The sequence below is a fragment of the Penicillium nucicola genome (assembly GCF_028828085.1).
Source record: "Penicillium nucicola strain IBT 29836 chromosome Unknown utg000008l, whole genome shotgun sequence".
NCBI classification, from domain to species: domain Eukaryota; kingdom Fungi; phylum Ascomycota; class Eurotiomycetes; order Eurotiales; family Aspergillaceae; genus Penicillium; species Penicillium nucicola.
In genome coordinates this window covers 1,013,629-1,032,012 of record NW_026643132.1, presented here as the reverse complement: position 1 = coordinate 1,032,012, position 18,384 = coordinate 1,013,629, and the positions used below count along the sequence as shown (strand labels likewise).

At 50.0% G+C, this 18,384-nt stretch overlaps 9 protein-coding genes across 9 annotated transcripts; 4 read left to right on the top strand and 5 right to left on the bottom strand.

Annotated features, from left to right (window-relative positions):
- Positions 1-65: 65 nt before the first annotated feature.
- Positions 66-3,263, bottom strand: N7511_007875 (uncharacterized protein; the record flags this gene model as incomplete). Its single annotated transcript, XM_057130252.1, has 4 exons — positions 66-1,676; positions 1,730-1,747; positions 1,795-1,905; positions 1,959-3,263. The coding sequence occupies 4 exons, from the start codon at positions 3,261-3,263 to the stop codon at positions 66-68; spliced, it is 3,045 nt and encodes a 1,014-aa protein (XP_056982035.1).
- Positions 3,264-3,797: 534 nt separating this feature from the next.
- N7511_007874 (uncharacterized protein) lies at positions 3,798-4,970 on the bottom strand (the record flags this gene model as incomplete). The annotated part of the gene is made up of 1 exon (XM_057130251.1): positions 3,798-4,970. The coding sequence occupies one exon, from the start codon at positions 4,968-4,970 to the stop codon at positions 3,798-3,800; it is 1,173 nt and encodes a 390-aa protein (XP_056982034.1).
- An 899-nt stretch (positions 4,971-5,869) lies between these two features.
- N7511_007873 (putative hydrolase, alpha/beta fold family) lies at positions 5,870-7,577 on the top strand (the record flags this gene model as incomplete). Its single annotated transcript, XM_057130250.1, has 6 exons — positions 5,870-6,643; positions 6,697-6,857; positions 6,908-6,988; positions 7,040-7,163; positions 7,212-7,340; positions 7,392-7,577. 6 exons carry the CDS (start codon positions 5,870-5,872, stop codon positions 7,575-7,577), a joined length of 1,455 nt encoding a protein of 484 aa, XP_056982033.1.
- Positions 7,578-7,778: 201 nt separating this feature from the next.
- On the bottom strand, positions 7,779-8,407 carry loc1 (the record flags this gene model as incomplete). Its single annotated transcript, XM_057130249.1, has 2 exons — positions 7,779-8,048; positions 8,102-8,407. The coding sequence occupies 2 exons, from the start codon at positions 8,405-8,407 to the stop codon at positions 7,779-7,781; spliced, it is 576 nt and encodes a 191-aa protein (XP_056982032.1).
- A 380-nt stretch (positions 8,408-8,787) lies between these two features.
- Positions 8,788-9,617, top strand: N7511_007871 (NADH dehydrogenase [ubiquinone] 1 alpha subcomplex subunit 6; the record flags this gene model as incomplete). Its single annotated transcript, XM_057130248.1, has 4 exons — positions 8,788-8,830; positions 8,922-8,983; positions 9,145-9,291; positions 9,498-9,617. The coding sequence occupies 4 exons, from the start codon at positions 8,788-8,790 to the stop codon at positions 9,615-9,617; spliced, it is 372 nt and encodes a 123-aa protein (XP_056982031.1).
- A 458-nt stretch (positions 9,618-10,075) lies between these two features.
- Positions 10,076-10,789, bottom strand: N7511_007870 (DNA-directed RNA polymerase core subunit RPC19; the record flags this gene model as incomplete). Its single annotated transcript, XM_057130247.1, has 4 exons — positions 10,076-10,209; positions 10,307-10,383; positions 10,466-10,557; positions 10,679-10,789. The coding sequence occupies 4 exons, from the start codon at positions 10,787-10,789 to the stop codon at positions 10,076-10,078; spliced, it is 414 nt and encodes a 137-aa protein (XP_056982030.1).
- A 1,301-nt stretch (positions 10,790-12,090) lies between these two features.
- N7511_007869 (uncharacterized protein) lies at positions 12,091-13,518 on the top strand (the record flags this gene model as incomplete). The annotated part of the gene is made up of 2 exons (XM_057130246.1): positions 12,091-12,266; positions 12,318-13,518. The coding sequence occupies 2 exons, from the start codon at positions 12,091-12,093 to the stop codon at positions 13,516-13,518; spliced, it is 1,377 nt and encodes a 458-aa protein (XP_056982029.1).
- A 784-nt stretch (positions 13,519-14,302) lies between these two features.
- Positions 14,303-15,417, bottom strand: rrp36 (putative pre-rRNA processing protein; the record flags this gene model as incomplete). Its single annotated transcript, XM_057130245.1, has 2 exons — positions 14,303-15,229; positions 15,280-15,417. 2 exons carry the CDS (start codon positions 15,415-15,417, stop codon positions 14,303-14,305), a joined length of 1,065 nt encoding a protein of 354 aa, XP_056982028.1.
- A 732-nt stretch (positions 15,418-16,149) lies between these two features.
- On the top strand, positions 16,150-17,907 carry N7511_007867 (NIF domain protein; the record flags this gene model as incomplete). Its single annotated transcript, XM_057130244.1, has 1 exon — positions 16,150-17,907. The coding sequence occupies one exon, from the start codon at positions 16,150-16,152 to the stop codon at positions 17,905-17,907; it is 1,758 nt and encodes a 585-aa protein (XP_056982027.1).
- Positions 17,908-18,384: the final 477 nt, after the last annotated feature.

Sequence of the window (18,384 nt, the reverse complement as noted above, 5' to 3'; positions counted from 1 at the left end):
TAAGGATGAATGTGGTTGTGAACAGAGCAAGATAACTTCAGGAATCAAGACCACCAAGAAAGGCCCTAAGCAAAGCGTCTCAGACCTGGTGGAAGACCTGCCACCAAGCGCAAGCCTTCTTCGCGAACACCTTGGGCTTCTTCGTTTTTGCCTTGTCGTTCTAAAGTCTCGGCTAGCATGTCGTCGGTGACACTCGCCCACAGACGGTCGTTTGCGCGCTTGGCCATGGCGCGGCCGGCGCGGGCGCTCTTCTCGGCTTGTTCGCCGACGACACCGCGGAAGTACTTCCAGCTCATGAAGGTGAGGGTCATGCAGGTGATCTGGGAGTTGCTGATAGCAGTGGCTGACTGGAGAGCTTGTTGGAGGTACTGTTTTGTCTGTATGGTTGATTCGGATTGGAATGTTGCACAGACTAGATAGTACGCAGCCTGGATGTATTTGTTTGGACTCCCTTGGCAGAAAGGCTCAATGTTGGCCAGGGCGTTTGGTAGGAGGGAATGCGATGGGTGGGCTGGGTCCCGGATTATCAATACGCTGTTAAGACCTGCGAGAATACGCGTGTCACGGCATGGGTCGTTCCGGGCTGTCTTGCTGGTCGTTGCATTGAGAGATAGAAGTGGCGATTGGAAGATGGCCAGTGCGGTTTGTAGATCACCAGTCGCCTGTGCGATGGTGCCCGCGGCATATTCCATTAAGCATTCAATCGTGTCTGGAAGTGTTGAGCCAAGCTCTTGGAAGACCTGTTGCAGGTCTTTAAGAGTTTGGCTGGCGAGCTCCCAATCGGTACGAGAGCAGGCCAAAAAGACTTTCTGTAATAGAAAGTTGCAGTACAGAGACTGGCGCCATTGCACTCGTCGGTTGGCATTGACCATGGATTCTGAAATTTCTTGAGGAGCTCTAAAGTTGCCCTGGATCATCCGAAGTCCTTCCTCCAGGTATTTCTCTGCTTTTCGGCCATCGTATGAGTTTTTTGCGCTGAGCGTTATCGAGCTGAGGAAGTAGCAAAGTGCATATAGGTCATGCTGGGGGAGCCAATTAAAGCTCAGCCATAATGTCCCATTCTGAACTAACAGGATATCACCGGTGTCGATCGATGAGGGTCCAGCGGACTTTCCATTGAGTGGGACGGAGAATGACCCGTCAGGACGCCAATTAGCGTCACCGAGTGTCTCATCCATCAAAGCCTGCATGATCTTCAACTTTTGGCCGGACTGATTGACATCATACTCAAGAAGACTGCAGCAAATATCGACCATCTGGATCAAGGTCGTAAGTTGTGGGATATGGCGAAGCTCATCATTTAGTTGATGGCTACGCGCAGCAGCCACGGCGCGCTGTGCTTGCTCAATCGAGTCTGAGCTCGTTCCTTGCTGCAAATGTGCCAGTGATTCGATAACAGCTGCCATGGCCGAGACAGCCTTGTCTCCGTTCCGACTTGCCATGGCGGTAATCTTATGAAGGTGTTGCAGTGCTTGTACCGAGTCTTGATGCGATGGAGTCGACAAAGAAAGCGTTACTCGAAGAAAACGGAATGCGTACTCCCACGCAGCATGCCTATATGCTTCCACATCCTGGATCATGCCATCGACGGCTTTCAAGGAAGCTTTGGGGTTGGACTTGTGGATCATTCGTGCTAGAAGGTGCTGCATGCTGTACTTTAAATCAAGCATACGGTTCTATACAAGTCAGTTAATCAAGCCAAATTCTTTTGGAAGTTTTGTTGACTGACTCGTTCACAAAGATCGATCTGTTGCAGGTTAGCTTGTGTGGTAACATGAAGGGGAATAAACATACTCCTTTGCTTAGTGCGGTTTCTGCTTCGAGATCATTGTCTGTTTCCTCGAACAACGTCCGTGCATAACGAAGTCTCACAAGCGCTTCTTTGCGTGGTTGCAATCGCCAATTCTGTCATTTTATTAGCTTCCAACGGTATAACATACACCAAGGCATTCACAGACCTTCAAAACAGCTTCCAAACACCCCAGTCCAGTAGCGACTAATTTATAGTATTCTTCAACATCGGCTTCGTTTGTGGCAAGGGACGTGGTTGTTCCATGGGAATGAGCAGCGTTGAGATATTCATCTGCCAACGACAATAAAAGAACCTGATAGTCGACCGGGGGTTTCGCAGGTTTGGTGATTGGAGACTTCCCATTCTTTTCGGCAGAATGTTGAGTCGGTCGCTTCGTTTCTACACGCTGCGGGGTCTGCTGTTTCTTCGGTGTCTGGCTCTGCATTCGAATTTTTACTTCAACGTCGGGAGAAGGTGCCGGTACTATGACTTGCGGCATAGAATGTTTCACTGGAGATGGAACTGGCTGAGGTCGTACCGGCGTTGAAACAAATTTTGCGGTTGCCGCAAGAGAAGGGGTTGTCTGCTCAGCTCCAGCCTTGGGAGAGATGTAAGGTTGCTTGGGTTCGAGTTTGATGATGGGTTGAGGCTGCAGTTGCGCCTGAGGATGCGGTTGCAGTTGAGGTTGCGGTTGCAGTTGAGGTTGCGGTTGCAGTTGAGGTTGCGGTTTTGGTGGTTGAGCTGGTTGCTGCTGAATTTGAATGTTTACTTGCCCTTGAATTCTCTGAGTATTCACTCTAGAGCTGGCAGCAGGCGGAGAAATATGGACTGGTGCAGCTGGTGGGGTAAACGAAGGTTCCTGGGATATCTGGGAATGGCTCGCAGTTGGCATAACAGGTAACTCGGCATACTGAGGGAGCTGAGTGTATCGGGATCGCGGAGCAGACGGTAAAGGCTGGTTAACAAATAATTGCGCGGGATTCACGAACTGCTGCAAGTCTTCTTGTTGGATTTGTTGGGTCTGAGGTGGAGGTGCCGGTGCCGGTGCATGTACTGTTGCCGGGGGAGGAGCAGATGTAGGTGCAGGTGCAGGTGCAGGAACATAAGTAGGTCGAGATTGTGGTTGAGGCTGAGGCGACTGTAGTTGGGGTGACTGTAGCTGAGGGAGAAGTTGTGGCTGCGGTTGAATTTGGGGTTGCGGATGTTGGCGAGGTTGCTGCAATTGAAGTGGCTGCTGCGGGGGCGTTTGCGAGGGATGCGGCTGCTGTATTTGCTGCTGTGGTTGAGTATAAGTCGATGGATACGAGTATCCCATCATCGAGGGAGGGTACATCCCCGGCTTCCCATAGCCATCATAGGGCGCTGGCGGCGGTCCGGCATTATACAGCATCTGCGGGGGCACAGGCCCATGCTGATACGGCGGTGGTATGTACTGCGGATATTGCCCGTGGCCAGGAGGTGGGAAGCTCATCCCGAAATACACTGCACATGCGAGCAAAGAGTTGTTGAACGCGTGCGTGGTGTGGTCCGAAGAATCCCATGGCGGTCAGCTGATAAGGATGCGATAATGGACTCCAGAGACTCGTACTCGGCTTTGTTTGACTCGACACTATTTCTCTACTTCGATTCTTCGCCTTTTGGTTTTTGCGAGTTTGTAATTTAGTGTGAATAACACATAAGCGAAGCTTTTTAAATTACTTCATGTTCAAGTTGAGTATCGATATATTTGTTTCCATGTCCCCCTGAAGGACTAACACAGAGACTCGAAAACGGGAAACACGAAGAAGTACGCTAAATTTAGGCCCAAATAGTCAATTTACACAGCGTGTCATATAATCCTGAGTATTCTTGATTGATAAATCCCAAATAAATCCGCTTCGCTATATTGATGCACACTATACACAGACAAATTTCCAAAGCCCATCTGGGCAGCAATAACCCTAATTTGCGCCTCCAACTCCAAAAAATGCTTGTACCAACCCAAACGCCTCTCACGTAGAAAGCCCTAAAGATTGCGCAGCGATGAATAAAGTTGATTGATAGGCGAATTGCCCATGGCAGTATCGATGATCTCCTCTCCCAAACTCGGCGTGAAAGAAAGCGCGGGATGTTCACGGACAGTCCAGGGGCATAGCTCGTTGCAGTTTTCGACGCTGATCGATGGTTCGGCCGGGTGAATTCTCTGGTTTCCCCACGCTACATCAGGGGCCACATTGGAGCCACCGAGATTACGCTCGGTCCAAAAGGAATATGTCGCTCTGTTGGACTTTTCGGCGTGGAAGGGCTGCTTCCGTGGGCAATTCAACGTTGTGTCACATGCACTGCAAACTGAGATACGCTTGCAAGATGAGCAAAATGAGTCGAAGAGACGACAGATGGTGGTTTGGTAGACACTTGACAGCCAAAGATCAGCTGATCGGTGTGCACATCCGAATCGAGGCGTCATGAAATCTTCCTTGCCAACTTGACCCGGTTCGGTGGTAAGCTGGTATTCCGTGCGGAGAATAAGCTCGTTTTTGTGGTCGAGCTCTGGGAACAAGGATGTCTTCAGTTCTGTTGGACCATACTGCTCGGTGCAGGTGTGCCAACAATAACGTTCGTCGACGGCGTTGCCAAACTCTGATTTCAAAGCTTGCAAGGTAGTCTGTCGTACTCGAACGTGGTCGATGAGGTCGAGCTTATCCCGGAAAGTAATCTTCTTGCATGGGCAAAGGTCGACAATCCCTGCCAATTCGCCAATATTGCATGTCCGTTGGTCTGGCTTGCGTCTCAACTCTTTCGGCGAGAATGCGGCTCGGGGATGGAGCTTCAGACACTTGGAGCAAAGCTTCCAGCGGCTGTTCTCGAGTAATGTGAGGAATGACCATCGTGGAGTTACAAAGTTGTGACCATTACGGTAATGGTGGAAGAGCGGCGCAAAGTCGCGAGGAAATCGGAGGGATTTAGAGAATAGAATTTCGCCTGAGATAGCGAACATGCGCTTGCAAGTAAGTGCAAGGGCTGCCTCCGGGATAACTGTCAGGTGGGAGACAATCTCGAGCAGTAGTTCGGTGGGTAATTCCATGAGATAGCAGCGGCCGGAGCCATCCTCCACCTTCTTTGAGCGTTTTGGCGACCAGGTTCTCATCTTGATGATAATTTTAACCTTCTCTGTGGCGCGAGAAAACCGATCGGACATGGTGTAGGGTAACTCTTTGATGAAGGTCATGGGGGGTGAGGCCGACCTTTATCTGAAGTAAAAGAGTTGGAAGTGGGCATAGGTGTCACTGAAATATCATATCGGAATCAAGTAGCGCGCGTGACAAAAGATAGAAGAAAGAAAGATGGATCTTTTGACCTTCAAGTAGTCCTATGAATGATTTAGTTGCACGAAAACGGACCATGGGACAGGGTCACCATAATTATCCGCATTACATATAGGGCTTATATGAATATGGTCATTCTTTGTCCGGTGATCCCTATACATAGCGCCGGATATCTCAGTATCTACTGCTTTTGTCTACAGAGACATTTCTCAAACAGACATAGCCATTGTCGGACAACCTGGGGATATCTCCTTGCATTTGATGCCGGAACTTATCAAGGGTTTCCGGATGCGGAAGGCAAATTGCCGCATTAAGCATCATAACATCATCACTTTCATTTTCGCAACAAAACGCCGTGGCTTTTGCACCATGCAAGATGAGATAAGGTGTTCGTTCATATATGAGCTCAGGCCTAGTCGGCTATTGTCAACTGACTTCCAAAATGGGGACAGTTCAGATGACTGATTGTCATCGGATCCCATGTCGAATCTGACACGTGACTTTCACATGATTGCTGAGTCATGAAGCGTCACGTCCATCTGGTCACGTGTGGTAAGTTACACAAACTTCGTCACTGTCATAAATTTTGCTTAGTCATATCCTAATAGAGTAATGCCGAGGTCCCTGGGAGCGTTTTTGCTTTTTTATGTCCCAAGCCACAGTTTCCTACTTGGGGGTCAAGCAGAAGCGAAGTTGTCGTTGAACATATATCAAAGCATTTCATTCTTTTTAGATCGGAGTCCAGCGTTTTTGCATCTACGTCCCCATCCTCATGCACGATCTCGTATCAACTCTCTTGGAATCTTTTCCCCTATCGGTTCTCTTATCAGGACTGATTGCAATGGGCTTGCTCTCATGGCTTCGTCCTAAGGGTCGCATATCGTTCTATCATTCCACGGACAATCAGTTGACGTTGACCAAGGTCTCTGACACTGCAGCCAAAGAACAGACCACCTTTGTTGATATCTGTCGGGCCGCAACACCAGACTCCTGCAATTTGAATCCATTCCTGTTCAACGGACATTTGCAGACATTCTGGACAGTCCTGAAACACGATAATGTTCCAGTTTACTACAAACGCAAGATGTTTGAGTCGGACAGTGCTGCGCTCGCTGGGCACTATGCTATCGATTTCGTGGTTGCACCATATGACATGCCCGAGGACCCGGAACTGACTGATCAAGCGAGGAAGTATACTCAGGAATCAGGAATGCCGCCTCGCACCTCATTCTTTACACAGGACGAGTTTACTGATCTGCCATCTGATGACACCAAGCCTATGCTGGTGGTTCTTCATGGGTTGAGTGGTGGCTCCCACGAAGTATACTTGCGCCATGTCCTGGCACCGCTTGTGAAGAACGGGGATTGGGAGGCATGTGTTGTCAACTCCAGAGGTTGTTCACAGACCAAGATCAGTACTGGTGTGCTTTACAATGCCCGTGCTACTTGGGATGTTCGCCAGTCCGTGAAATGGATCAGAGAAAAGTTCCCCAACCGCCCTCTTTTCGGAATTGGCTTCTCACTTGGTGCCAATATTCTCGCTAATGTATGTTTATTACCTTAGAGCTGGTGATTACTTTATATATTGACAAGTTTTAGTACTTGGGAGAAGAGGGAGATGCATGCCAATTGAGGGCAGCCGTCCTTTGCGCGAGCCCATGGAATTTGGACGTCAGTTCTTCCAACTTGCAGAGTACCTGGATTGGCAAGGAGGTATACAGCAAGACCATGGGCGCAAGCATGAAAAAGCTCTTTGAAACGTGAGTGTCATCTCCAATTTTCTCCAATTCATGCTAACAAGTTATTGCAGACATGTCGACGCCATTTCTAAGAATCCTCGCATTGATGTGGACGCCATCAGAAACACTACTTACTTGCATGAATTCGACCGGTAAGCTTATTACTCTCTACATTAAGAAAACAGTTCTAATATACACCATAGCGCCCTGCAATGCCCAGCATGGGGCTATCCCACCGAGGGAGCGTATTATCGTGATGCCGCTTCCACTGATTCCATGCTTGCTATCCGCATTCCTTTCCTTAGTGTCCAGGCTGAAGATGATCCGGTAAGTCATCGGCCCTCCGTAGGCATTAATTGCCGCTAACAGCACTAGATTGCCTGCCGGGATAGTCTGCCCTTCCACGAAATGACCCAAACGCCATATGGAGTCATGTTGACTACCTCTTGGGGTGGTCATTTGGGATGGTTCGAATTTGGAGGAGAAAGATGGTTTGTCAAGCCGGTATGTGATACGTCAAACATGGTTGGCGAGTTTATACTAATCTCTGCTTAGGTGGCAAACTTTTTGAATACAATGGCTCGGGAAATCAACACTGATATCCCTGGTGTTGTTCAACATCCCGAGAAGCTTCCCGGCCACATCGCCCATCACAACGATCCTAACAAAGATCCGGACATGGCACCCAAGCCCGAGTTCAACCCCATGCGACGCAAACTCGTCTTGCCTTTGGGGCAATAAATCAGTTCTCTCGACAACATTCGTCAACTTGTTTGACTTAGCGACGCAACATTCATTACAGCGGGGGAAAGCGCAACTTCATGATGATGGTTCAATTCCGATAGACATAGATAAACCGGTGAAAACGCCGAACCCCGACATCTAAATAACAAAACAAAGTATATAGACAATACACCATTTCGGCTTTTTTTTTGGGTGGTTTTAGGCAAATGCAACGCTCTTCTTCTTTCCCTTGGCCGACTTCGCGACACTCGTAGAGGACTCCGTCTTATCGGCGTTCTTGCCCTTCTTCTTGTTCCGGATTGAGTCCTTGACATTCTCGAGCTTGTTCTTCCTCTCTGAAACGCGGGCCTCGGCCTCCTGTCTCTTGGCTTCGCGAATCTCTTCTAATTGACGGGCCTTCATCATCTTTGACTCAATTTGGCCTTCCTTTTCGGCGTTAACCATGGCGAGGATGGTCATCATGCCCTCCTATTAAGTGTATTAGCATTGAATCTGGTCCCTTCAAGGGAAAGGCACCATACCTGGTCGTCGACAAAGGTCTTGCCCTTCTTCTTGCCCTTGGGCTTGACAACTCCGACGGGTGTGATGGCGTTCAACTCGGGCAAATCCAGCTCCTTCTCGGTGTATACTCTCTTCTTCTTTTTCTGCATGTTCGTTTGCATGGTGCGGGGCTTGGACTTCATTTCCGTTGGCGGGGGACGCTTGGGGGCATTTTTCTTGTTGACGCGCGAGCCTGATCCCAAGGGCTTGGAGCCTTTTCCGCCTGCACCCTTTCCACCTCCAGAGGATGCGCCCTTGTGGGCGGGCTTGGGAATACTAGGCGCCATTTGGTATGGATTGCGAAAAATAGACGATTAATTCGGTGGCAGTGAACTGAGATGGGAGAGATCGTAGAGATTGACTTTGTAGCAAGAAAAGAGTTGCACAGATGACAACAACTCAAGAGCGAGACAGATAATCCCGCAAAGCAAAAGAGATCAAGAAAAAACTGACTGGGGAAAATGAGAGCAAAGAAGCGTCGCGCCGATGGTCCAATCCCCAAATTCGCAAAAGAATTTTTTTGAAAAGGCAGGCGGTGAGCCCGGCCACTTCCACCACCTCAGATCGAAACCTCCACCTTTGAGCTTGCCCGGATCCCTCGCTCAATTCCCTCCCCCCGTCTCCGTTCTCAGGGTTTGATTTGCACGGCTTACCCTTTCCCGCCAAGATGACTATCAACCCTACCTTCCTGGCGCAGCGCACGCGCTCCTGTACGTCCCTTCCCCGATCTGTTCCGCCGTCCACTCGGGATCGTCAATGGCGCCTTTGCTGTCAAGATAGGTGCTAATGTTGATTATGTAGCCATCAACTTGGGCGATGCCAAATACAGAGTCCTCAAGTCTTACCGCGAATGGCTCCGTGCGGTTAGTCTATCCCGCTCGCTATACTCCACTCCCTAGATGCGCCTCTACACGCATTGAATGGAGCCATATCACTTGAGGAATTGGCCTCATTGATTCGTCTCCTTGGAATGAAATACAATGGCTCGACTGCGGAGGACTTGAGCTAACGGTATATCCAATAGTCCCCCGAGATCCAGACCATGTACTCCCTCGACATGCCCGTATCCGCCATTCGCACCAAGATCCGCCAGGAGTTCGAGAAGCACCGCTACGTCAGCCAAATCGCCGTCGTTGATGTTCTGCTCTACAAGAGCCACGCCGAGTTCCAGGTTAGTTCGCCATTCTGTCATGCATTGGGACATGTGACATGTGACATGACTTCGGCTGGAGACATATCAAAGCAAGGAACCTGGAGCGCTAGTCACTACGCCTTTGCAATTGGTCTCTTATTTGGTCATCTACTGTCGCAGTCTCCTCACATTTCCATTGCCATTGCCATTGTCAAATCGAGTTCAATGCTGACTTGTTCAACTAGGAAACTCTTAACTACTGGAAGCAGCTTTCCCACGTTATGAAGTACTTCCGCCCAGAAGAGGACCCCGGTGCGCGGCTACCCCGCAATTTCGTCTCTGGTTTCCTCGAGGGCCGCAATTAAATGTTCTTTCTTCTGCTCTGCTCGATATTTCCTATCCTCTTTTCCTCGTTTCTGGTCCGCGTGTGGCATGGACTGTGCCGCCGATAGACATGATGTGTACATATTGTCTGAATAAGTCATCCCATTTCCTATGTTGTCAATAACTATATAGCCGTATACATTGATAGGTAACATTAAGCAGATGAGTGCTAGTCTCAATAGCCTACACTCTCAGAGTAAGTGACGAACAAGAGCACACTGTATACGTATAAGTTACACCCCACGAAATGAACAAGAACCAGAGCACGAACAAGAGTAATCGTCCATCTTGGAATACATCCAACTTCAAAGCCAAGCTATGTACCGAATAAAAGCGAACATCTCCTGGTCTCATGTCTGAGATCAAATACTGCACTTTTCCCTCTACCCAAAACGCCATGAATAATACACAAATGCAACTATTCTCTCCTCTGCGCCGCTCATGCCTCCATACGGTTTCCACTCTCCTCATTGTACTGATCACGAGCAGTAGTAAACTTCTCCGTTACAACATCGCAAAGATCCATGAGGTCGTTGAATCCCTTCTCCAGGGCTTCAAGAGCGGTAGTGGCGTCTAATAATAACAGAATCGATAATGTCAGCAACGCCATTGTCTTTCTTATCATATCCGGCTGATTATCATATATGATATAAAGCCAGGATCAACATACCGGTAGTCTGGATCCGAACGTTCATCTTCGGGTCTGAGGGGTGGGGAATGGTATATCCGCAGAACTCAACGGCGGGGCTAATTTGCTGTTAGTAAATGATATGGTTTTTCTGCACGGCATGTAACGAATGCTTCTTCGCGGTTGAATGGAGGTGCTCACTTCTTCATGATGGCGTAGCGGAGCGCGTTGCCCATGGTGTGGCCTTCGCCCTCGAATTGGAAGGAGGCGGCGGTTTCGGTGGCGCCTGGGAGCTGTGGAAGGATTGTCAGGTGGTGTTCTTGTCTGGTCTTCAATGGGGAAATTTGGGGTAGGTTGTTATGCGGGTCTATCGGGTTCTGTTCGTTGAATTGGTGGAGGTGGGTAGGTGCATACCACGACAATCTGCTTCTCGTCCAGGGTGACTTCCTGGGGAACCTGTTCGACGGCTTGTTCGGCGTCTACCATGGACTGGTCTTGGTCTTGGGAGTGGACTGAGCCGGGCATTTTGGGCGGTTGGTCGGTTGTTGGGGGGATGGGAGGGTTGGTTGGTTTTTATATATTTCAGCGCAGGGGCTTGTCGTTGCTCTTGGAGCTTGTATTGGTTTGGCTGGTTGTAGATTGAGAGATCAACTTGCGCAATGCTGGATCTTCCAGTTAGAGCATCGCGCAGAAAAAAAGGTGGGTTATCGATAGTCAGTCTCACCGCCTACTGTGTTTGTCATCTATACAGTAGGTTCCAAGGTTTCCAAGTTTCTTCTCTTGTCAAGTTGATGCATATGGTTGTAATGGGTATGAATGCCATTGGTTCTCTCTTGGAAGCTGTTGAGAATAATATATATGTAGATGCTATTTTGATGCTTCATTCGTTTCCCCTTCTATAGCTAGGGTTCCAATATTGTTGATGTTGATGAATAATCATCAATATGGTAACGTTACCATCGTCCTGCACAAGGCACAACTGAGATCATTTATCTTTCAATAAGCTAACGCTTATAAGATAGGGGATCAAACTCTTGCTCGGTCCTCGTGTTCCTATAGGTAGAAGTTTATTGTTCACAGGCTTCGAGTTTGCAGGTTTGAAACACCTCCAATCCACATAGTTAGGGTTTCGCCTAAGTTAATATCCTTGGGGCCTCCGTATCAGATCTTACAGGTAACATGACCGACTGCGGATGCGCTTATGATTGAACGGAGTGAAAGGAAGCGCTACAGCAGGAGAGTAGCCCCGGAGGGGTTAGATGCTCTCTGTTAGGCTAAAGAAATCTCGAGATTTTCAGGGCTGGACAGTAGACTTGAGCTCCAGGCCATAATTTGTCAGACATGCACGAACCCCCCTCGAACGCCAATGAAACAAATGTGGGCCGTTTTGATTCCAGTGGCAGACCAACTGAGTCGGCAGATTAGCTCCGTGCACTAGTGAACAAACTGAGACCCATCGTTTCTTTTTTGGTTGTAAGCGCCCGCGGCGCTGAGTTGGGATGTGATTGGATATCACGGTGAAAGATGTAGAGAATTCGGAGAGTAGAGTAGAGTCATATAGGGTAGTAGAGTAGCAGAGTAGAGAAGAACCGAGTAGACAAAGAATCAAAGAAAATGAGTGGAATCTCCAAACACGACTTGTCTCAGGAAAGTGATACGTGATCCACTCAAAGTATCAGGTTGGGGGAGGCGCCACAGATTCCCCTCTTTGGACTCTCTCTCTCTCTGTGTGTGTGTGTGTTTGCGACTTTTCTTCCCCCCTGGATCTTTGTCTTCCTGTTCTGCTTCTTTGCTCTGAGGGGGAATCTGAATTACTTCCCCCCATCATGTCGACCGCAGTGGCTTCCGTGGCTCTGTCCTCACCGCATCCACATCGCAACCCCAGTCCGCGCAACTTACCGGGTCCAAGTGCTTCAAATTCATCTCCCCGAATGTCCACAAGTCCCCGAGATGGCGCAGCCGCGAAGGGCTCTCCGACCGGAAAGAAAGGTCCCACGTCTCCGTAGGTCCCAGCCGATGCCGATGGAGAGATCCCAGTACTGATTCTGTCTAGATCCCAAGGAGGCCCGAGAATCACAGTGAAAAAGGAACCCGGATCCCCGCCGCGCATGCAGAGTCGCCCTCGTCCTCGGAAATTGGATCTCTCGACCAGCCTCCCCTCCTCCAGCGGTTTGACTGTGCGTCCTCCGGGAGGGCCCATGACAGCTCGCGATGGTGTGACGATGCAAGATGTCGGCCTGGCGTGCCTATCACCGGGATTCCAGACCCACGATCCCATCATGCGGGAGCAGCTGCAGCGCAGCCTTTCCGTACGGGATCAGCAACGATCGATAATTGAACAGCGCATGCAGAGATCGGCCAAGGATGATGGTCCGGATGGGATCAAGCCATCGGAGTCGGGACTCATGGGCATGCCCAAGGGAATCTCCAAACGACGACCGCCAGGCCTGTCGATTGTTCCTCCGTCCGCCTCCCAGTTCGCAAATGAGCGGGTGATCCAATCCGCGCCGCTACACCAGACTTTCACTGGTCGCTATCAGCCGCAGCCACTGACTCGCCATGTGGTCAACCAGAGTCCGACTTTGGGTTCGACCTCGCATATGCATCAATTGCCAGCCACTCAGACCAACAACCGTCTCCCTCCTCTCTCCGATGTCTTCGGGTCGGATGCCTTGGGTCGCGACCGGGATTCAGGCCCCGCTAATATCCACCTGAACGCATCCAGCACGAACTCCTCGCAATCCAATACTTTGGCGCCGATGCCCTCTCCCGGTCTTCCTCCCAGTGTTTCCCACACCCCTAACCGACCCCGTGAATACCGCTCGGCCGAGGAAGCCGTACAGGAGATGTCTGGCGGACGGGAGGAACTCCTGCCACGCATCGTGCATTATGGTGGCCATCAACCTCCCACTCCACCATCGCCTCAGATTCTCCACGCAGGTCCCAAGACTGCCCCAATGGCTCCGGAGCCTCCACCGGCCCCGGGTGCGCCCCCAGCACATGGCATGTATCTTCCCACAGATGTCGCCGGACGCCGACGCCCTCGAAGCGAGTACGAACGTGACAACGGAAGCCCACCGCTGGGCAATGGTCCAGACTCCCACTATCGGCCCAACCCAGCTTCCACGGCGGGGCCTCAGACAACCTTCCCGGGACCGTTTGGTGCAGGACGAGACTCGCCTGAGACAACGCAGAGAAAGAAAGACGAGTTCCTGGGTCTCTGCGCTCGCGCATGGGACCTTTTCCACTCGTGAACAGACTCGCTTTTCGGTCGATCAAGCAATGTCTTGTCGGAGGTCTGCAGTCTCAAGCAATGGTGGAACTTGCTTTGGCTTGTTTGTCCGTGATTGACCCACATACACCCGATGGATTGGCCGTGTTGTCAATATCAACACTGCCCAGTTCCTTAATCCTCATGATCCTATAAGTCCAGTCATTGGTCAACTTGGCTTGTCCAATGCCAATTGACATCTTGGACGAACGTGCATACACTCTACACCCTCGTCTCATCCTGGACGATCGAGCCGGGGGTTCCCTATCATATTCAAGACATGATGCTTGCATTTCTTTCATGCTATCTATGCCACGACAGTATCCGCAGGACCAGGGTCTATTCCGTGTCCCCTGTAAAATCTTGTCCTTGCTTTTTGTTTCTTTGCTCTACTTTTTGTTGGCATTTTTTTACTTGCTCTGGGCGTTGGGGGGTACCGTGATTCGCTATATACCTTTTGAACTTGCTTTTGGGGATAAAGCATTTTGGTAATGAGTCCTTTTCTCATAATTCATATACATCGCTCTGTTTTGGCTGTCCTTTCTTTTCGCTTCTGTTCTTCCCTTTTTTTTTCTTTTTTTGCAGACAATACCACTATCAACCCTGGATTTGGTAATTTTAATGCAGACTTGCTTTCTTGACATTGCATTGTTTACTGTATTCTCTGTATAGTAACGAAGAGATGAAGAGGACTCTGCCAAATATAAACAATCCCACCCTTCGAATCAATACATACAGCCATAATAAATTCCCTGCACAGTTCCACTCTATTCCAATCTCCTCCTCTTTCCTCCATTGGGCATACCATCCTCCTCCCCAAATCCTCTCCGCTCCCAAGGCATCTCCTTCCTCTCCTTAGAAGCCATCTTCCTCCTCCTCCGCTCAAGTGCCTTTCCACGCTCCCGACTCCCCATCTCCCCGAACTTCTTCTCAAGAACCTGCTTTTGGAGCTCAGAATTCTTGAGATAATAAGGTGTAGCCTTCTTGCCCTCGCGAATCATCTGCTTCTCGCGCTTCTTATGCTCAGCCTGGACATCCGCCTCGCGCTTCTTATTCGCCGCCGACCGCATCCGATCCTGCGCAGACATAATCTGCCGCTTAAGGACCTCTTTCTGGTCTGCGTTCTTCGTCTTCTTGAGCTGATCTTTCAAGTCTTTCAGCTCCGATGCTCGGTACTCGTCTAAGAATGCGTAGGCTTTGCCGCCGGACGGGTGCTTGCCCGCACCGCTGTGGCCCATGACTGCGGCGTCGAAGCGGGGGTCGCGCGCTTTGGGGGCGTTGGTTGGTTCGACGATTGTTCGGCGTCGGGTGACGGCGCGTTTGGATGATTGTTCCATAGGGGCGTGTTTGGAGGCGCGTTTCTTTTCTTTGGCTTCGCGCTCTTTTTCTTTTCGGGTTAGCGCTGAGGCTTTCTGTTCGCGTGCTTCGCGGAGTTTGGTGCGGATGTCGTCTAGCGTGCTTGCTGCGTCGGTGCTGGGGTCTTGGTTTGAGGTTTGGCGGTCTTTGCGCTTGTTCTTGCTCATTGAGGCTTGTGCTTTGGCGAGTGCGCCAAAGGATATGTTGGCTAGAGTGGATTTGAAGTCTTCGCCGTTATCGTCTGAGTCTGAGGCCTCGTCTGAGCCTGGTTCTTCGTTGTCCGACTCGGAGTCTGATCCTGGTGTGTTCTTCTCTTCGGCTTCGGACTCATCTGATCCCTGTTTATTTTGTTAGCAGAGGAATCATGGAACTGTTTAATATATCGTACCTCGGATTGAATGTCGTCCGAGTTGGGTCCAATGCCTTGCTGTGAAACATCGTCGTCGGATCCCGAGGCCTCTGAGTAAACATCCTCGTCATCTGGACGAGCACGCACTCGGCGATTAAGCATATCTGAAACGGCCATTCTGCTGGTCGATTGTAATCCCGGGAGAGAAGAACTGATCGGCCCAAAAAAGAAAAATATTGCCGCGGAGGGCGGTGAGTAAGATAAGGCTGATTAGATATTTTTCGCGATCCCCAATGCGCGAAACAGACAACATTCATTTATATTGTATTTGACCCTATGTCCCTGCGGTTGCTACGGTCTAGAGACCTGTCGCGTTACGCTCCTTCGCAGTTTGTGTTGTGCTACCCTCAGTCTTCACCCCACGCCGCCAATCAGGTATGCTGATCGGACGCCCAACCATTGTACACTTTCTCTGACTGCGAATAGTTCTCCTTGAAGATATCCCCCGCTTGCAGGTCTCGCTCGTGCTTCTCTACCCTCCTTTCATCACGTTCAAAATCACTCAAACTGGCTCGGGCAAACAAAAAACCGAAGCGTGCGTCTGACGCCGCGGATTCCAACTACCTACCCAACATCCCACGGAATGCGATTTCAGCATATAATGCAGTAAACATGGGCTCTGGATATTCACCAATGGGCCAGAGGGGCCCATCAGGAGTACCAAGCAATAATTGGGACGCTGCATCACCAAACGTATATCCCAGTGTTGAACCTGCAGGTTATCCTATGCAATCCAATCCACCATCACATTGGGCTCCTGCGCCAGCCACGGGTTCAGCGGATGGTCGGCACCAAAATACACAGAATAATAGACCACGTGCTTCTCAGTCTCGAGGGAACCGCCGCAGTATGCCGCATCGCCATCCCCCATTGTCCCGACCAGACCACCCAGTCAACCCATTCAATGGGTTACCACAGAATATGATGGACATGAACAGTTTCTTTGCCATGGCACAAAGCATGCCTTGGATGAGCCAAGGTCTCGACGGCGCAGCACCTCCCTTCATCCCTCCTATGAATCCCGCGCTTTCTCACCAGAATGTTCGACCGATGAGTACTATGGCTGGACTACCACAGCAACCCATCGTACAAGTACCAGACTCTCGAAGAAGGAGATCACCAACCAGAGAAAGCACACCGCCGGTCCAAGTTCCAGCCGCAACACATGCATACATGCGGCAAGCATCACAGGAGCCACGACAGTCTCCTTCCAAGCGTCCACTCCTTGTGATCCTCGATCTCAATGGCACCCTCATCTTCCGGAAAAAGCGCATTTTTCCACCAAAGTTTGCCAGACGTGCTGGTCTGGACCAGTTCCTCGCTGCATTGATCAAGGATTACTCCGTGATGGTCTGGACAAGTTCTCAACCACCGACCATGAATGCAGTCTGTGAACAGATCTTCCCGGGCGAGATGCACGACAAAGTAGTCGCTTTATGGGGACGTGATAAATTTGGCCTTACCCCGCGCCAATACAACAACAAGCTCCAGGTCTACAAGCAACTCCATAAAGTATGGGACACGCCCAGCATCCAGGCTGCATTCCCTGGCAATGAAGGTCTAAGCGAGGCCCCGGTCACTTCAGCTGCCACTACTCGAAGAGCCATGGTGCAACGGGCAACCGAGCAGCTAAAGGCAAAGACCAACGCAAAGAAACTCAAACCCGGTCACAGATGGGACCAAACCAACACTATTTTGATTGATGACAGCAAGCTCAAAGCTCTCAGCGAGCCTTTCAATATTCTCGAGATTCCAGAATTCACCAACGACCCTAACATTGATGAATCAACTCTCTTCGCGAAGATCCTCCACCGTCTCGATATCCTCTCCCATCATGACGATGTGAGCAAGGTTCTCCGTGTATGGAACGAGCGCGTCGAGAAAGGGGAAGGAAGTATCCTCGATCTGGACCTTGGTCCTATGGACGACCTTGATCTAGAGGATGGTGGGATGACTCTTCCTACTGAAGAGAGCGCTGCTGTCACTGCTGATACCGATATCACTATTCCCCCCAAGGAACAGTTGCCGAAAGCCCAGCAACCAATACTCACAGAGCAAGAAAAGCAAGACCAAAAGGCTGCTACCCGGCGAGCAAAGAAACTACGCCAAAAGGCTCGCAAGGCCGAGACACAATTAAAGAAAGATCAGAAGGCTGCTGCCGAAGCCGCCGGTTTAGATATTGATCAGGATTCTCTTGATACTATAACTTCTGCTACTACTACCGCGGCTACTAATTCGGATAAGAAGCAACGCCTGCCTCATCAATCCGGATCCAACCTCCGCCGCCAGGGCTCAGCAAACGCCATGCTCCAAGACTTGCCCGTGCCACTCGACGGTGTCATGGACTCTGCTCTTCCAGAAGCATCATCAACCTCTGCCTCTACTGCCACTGCCACGGCTGATGTGGCCTCTAGCGTTACTGAAGCCGGCGAGCTAGGGCTAGACCCCGAGACTGGTGCTGGAGCGGCTACTGCTGATGCTGATGCCAATGCTGTGTACGATTCTGAACCAGAATATCAGCTTAGATCGCCTTCACCAGTGACTTCGGTTGCTTCGCAAAACTCTTTGCTTGATAGACTCGAGGAAGGACTTGGCATAAAGCGTTGAGCGCTGAGTCGTTTGGATGGTTTTTTTTATATTATTATTATTATTCTTCTTCTTTTCTGTCATTATTTTCTGGAGAAAGCAGAGAATAGCTATAGGTTTGGTGTCATCTTTTTTGTATCTTTTGGTGTTTATATTTGAATAATATTCACATAGCTATAATCCATCGTTGGTATATTCCATCGTCTATACGTTGCACTTTATCGACGCAGTCGGTGCTGGATATATGTCACCAGCCGTGTAAGTATTTATGCGGAGTAATGTAATAGATTCACTTGACCAGGCCAGATGCACAATTAGTATCCCACATGGCACTAAATTAAATCACATATAATTCCGCCTTGTTCTATATTGTTCTGTTGCCAGGCCAAAAAGGAGGTTGCCAGCCCCACGCCACGTGACCTGGCAAATCATTACTCCGAACGCCGAAGCAGCCGCCATCCGCACAAAATTCTCGCCAGCCCCTCTCCTTCCTTTTCT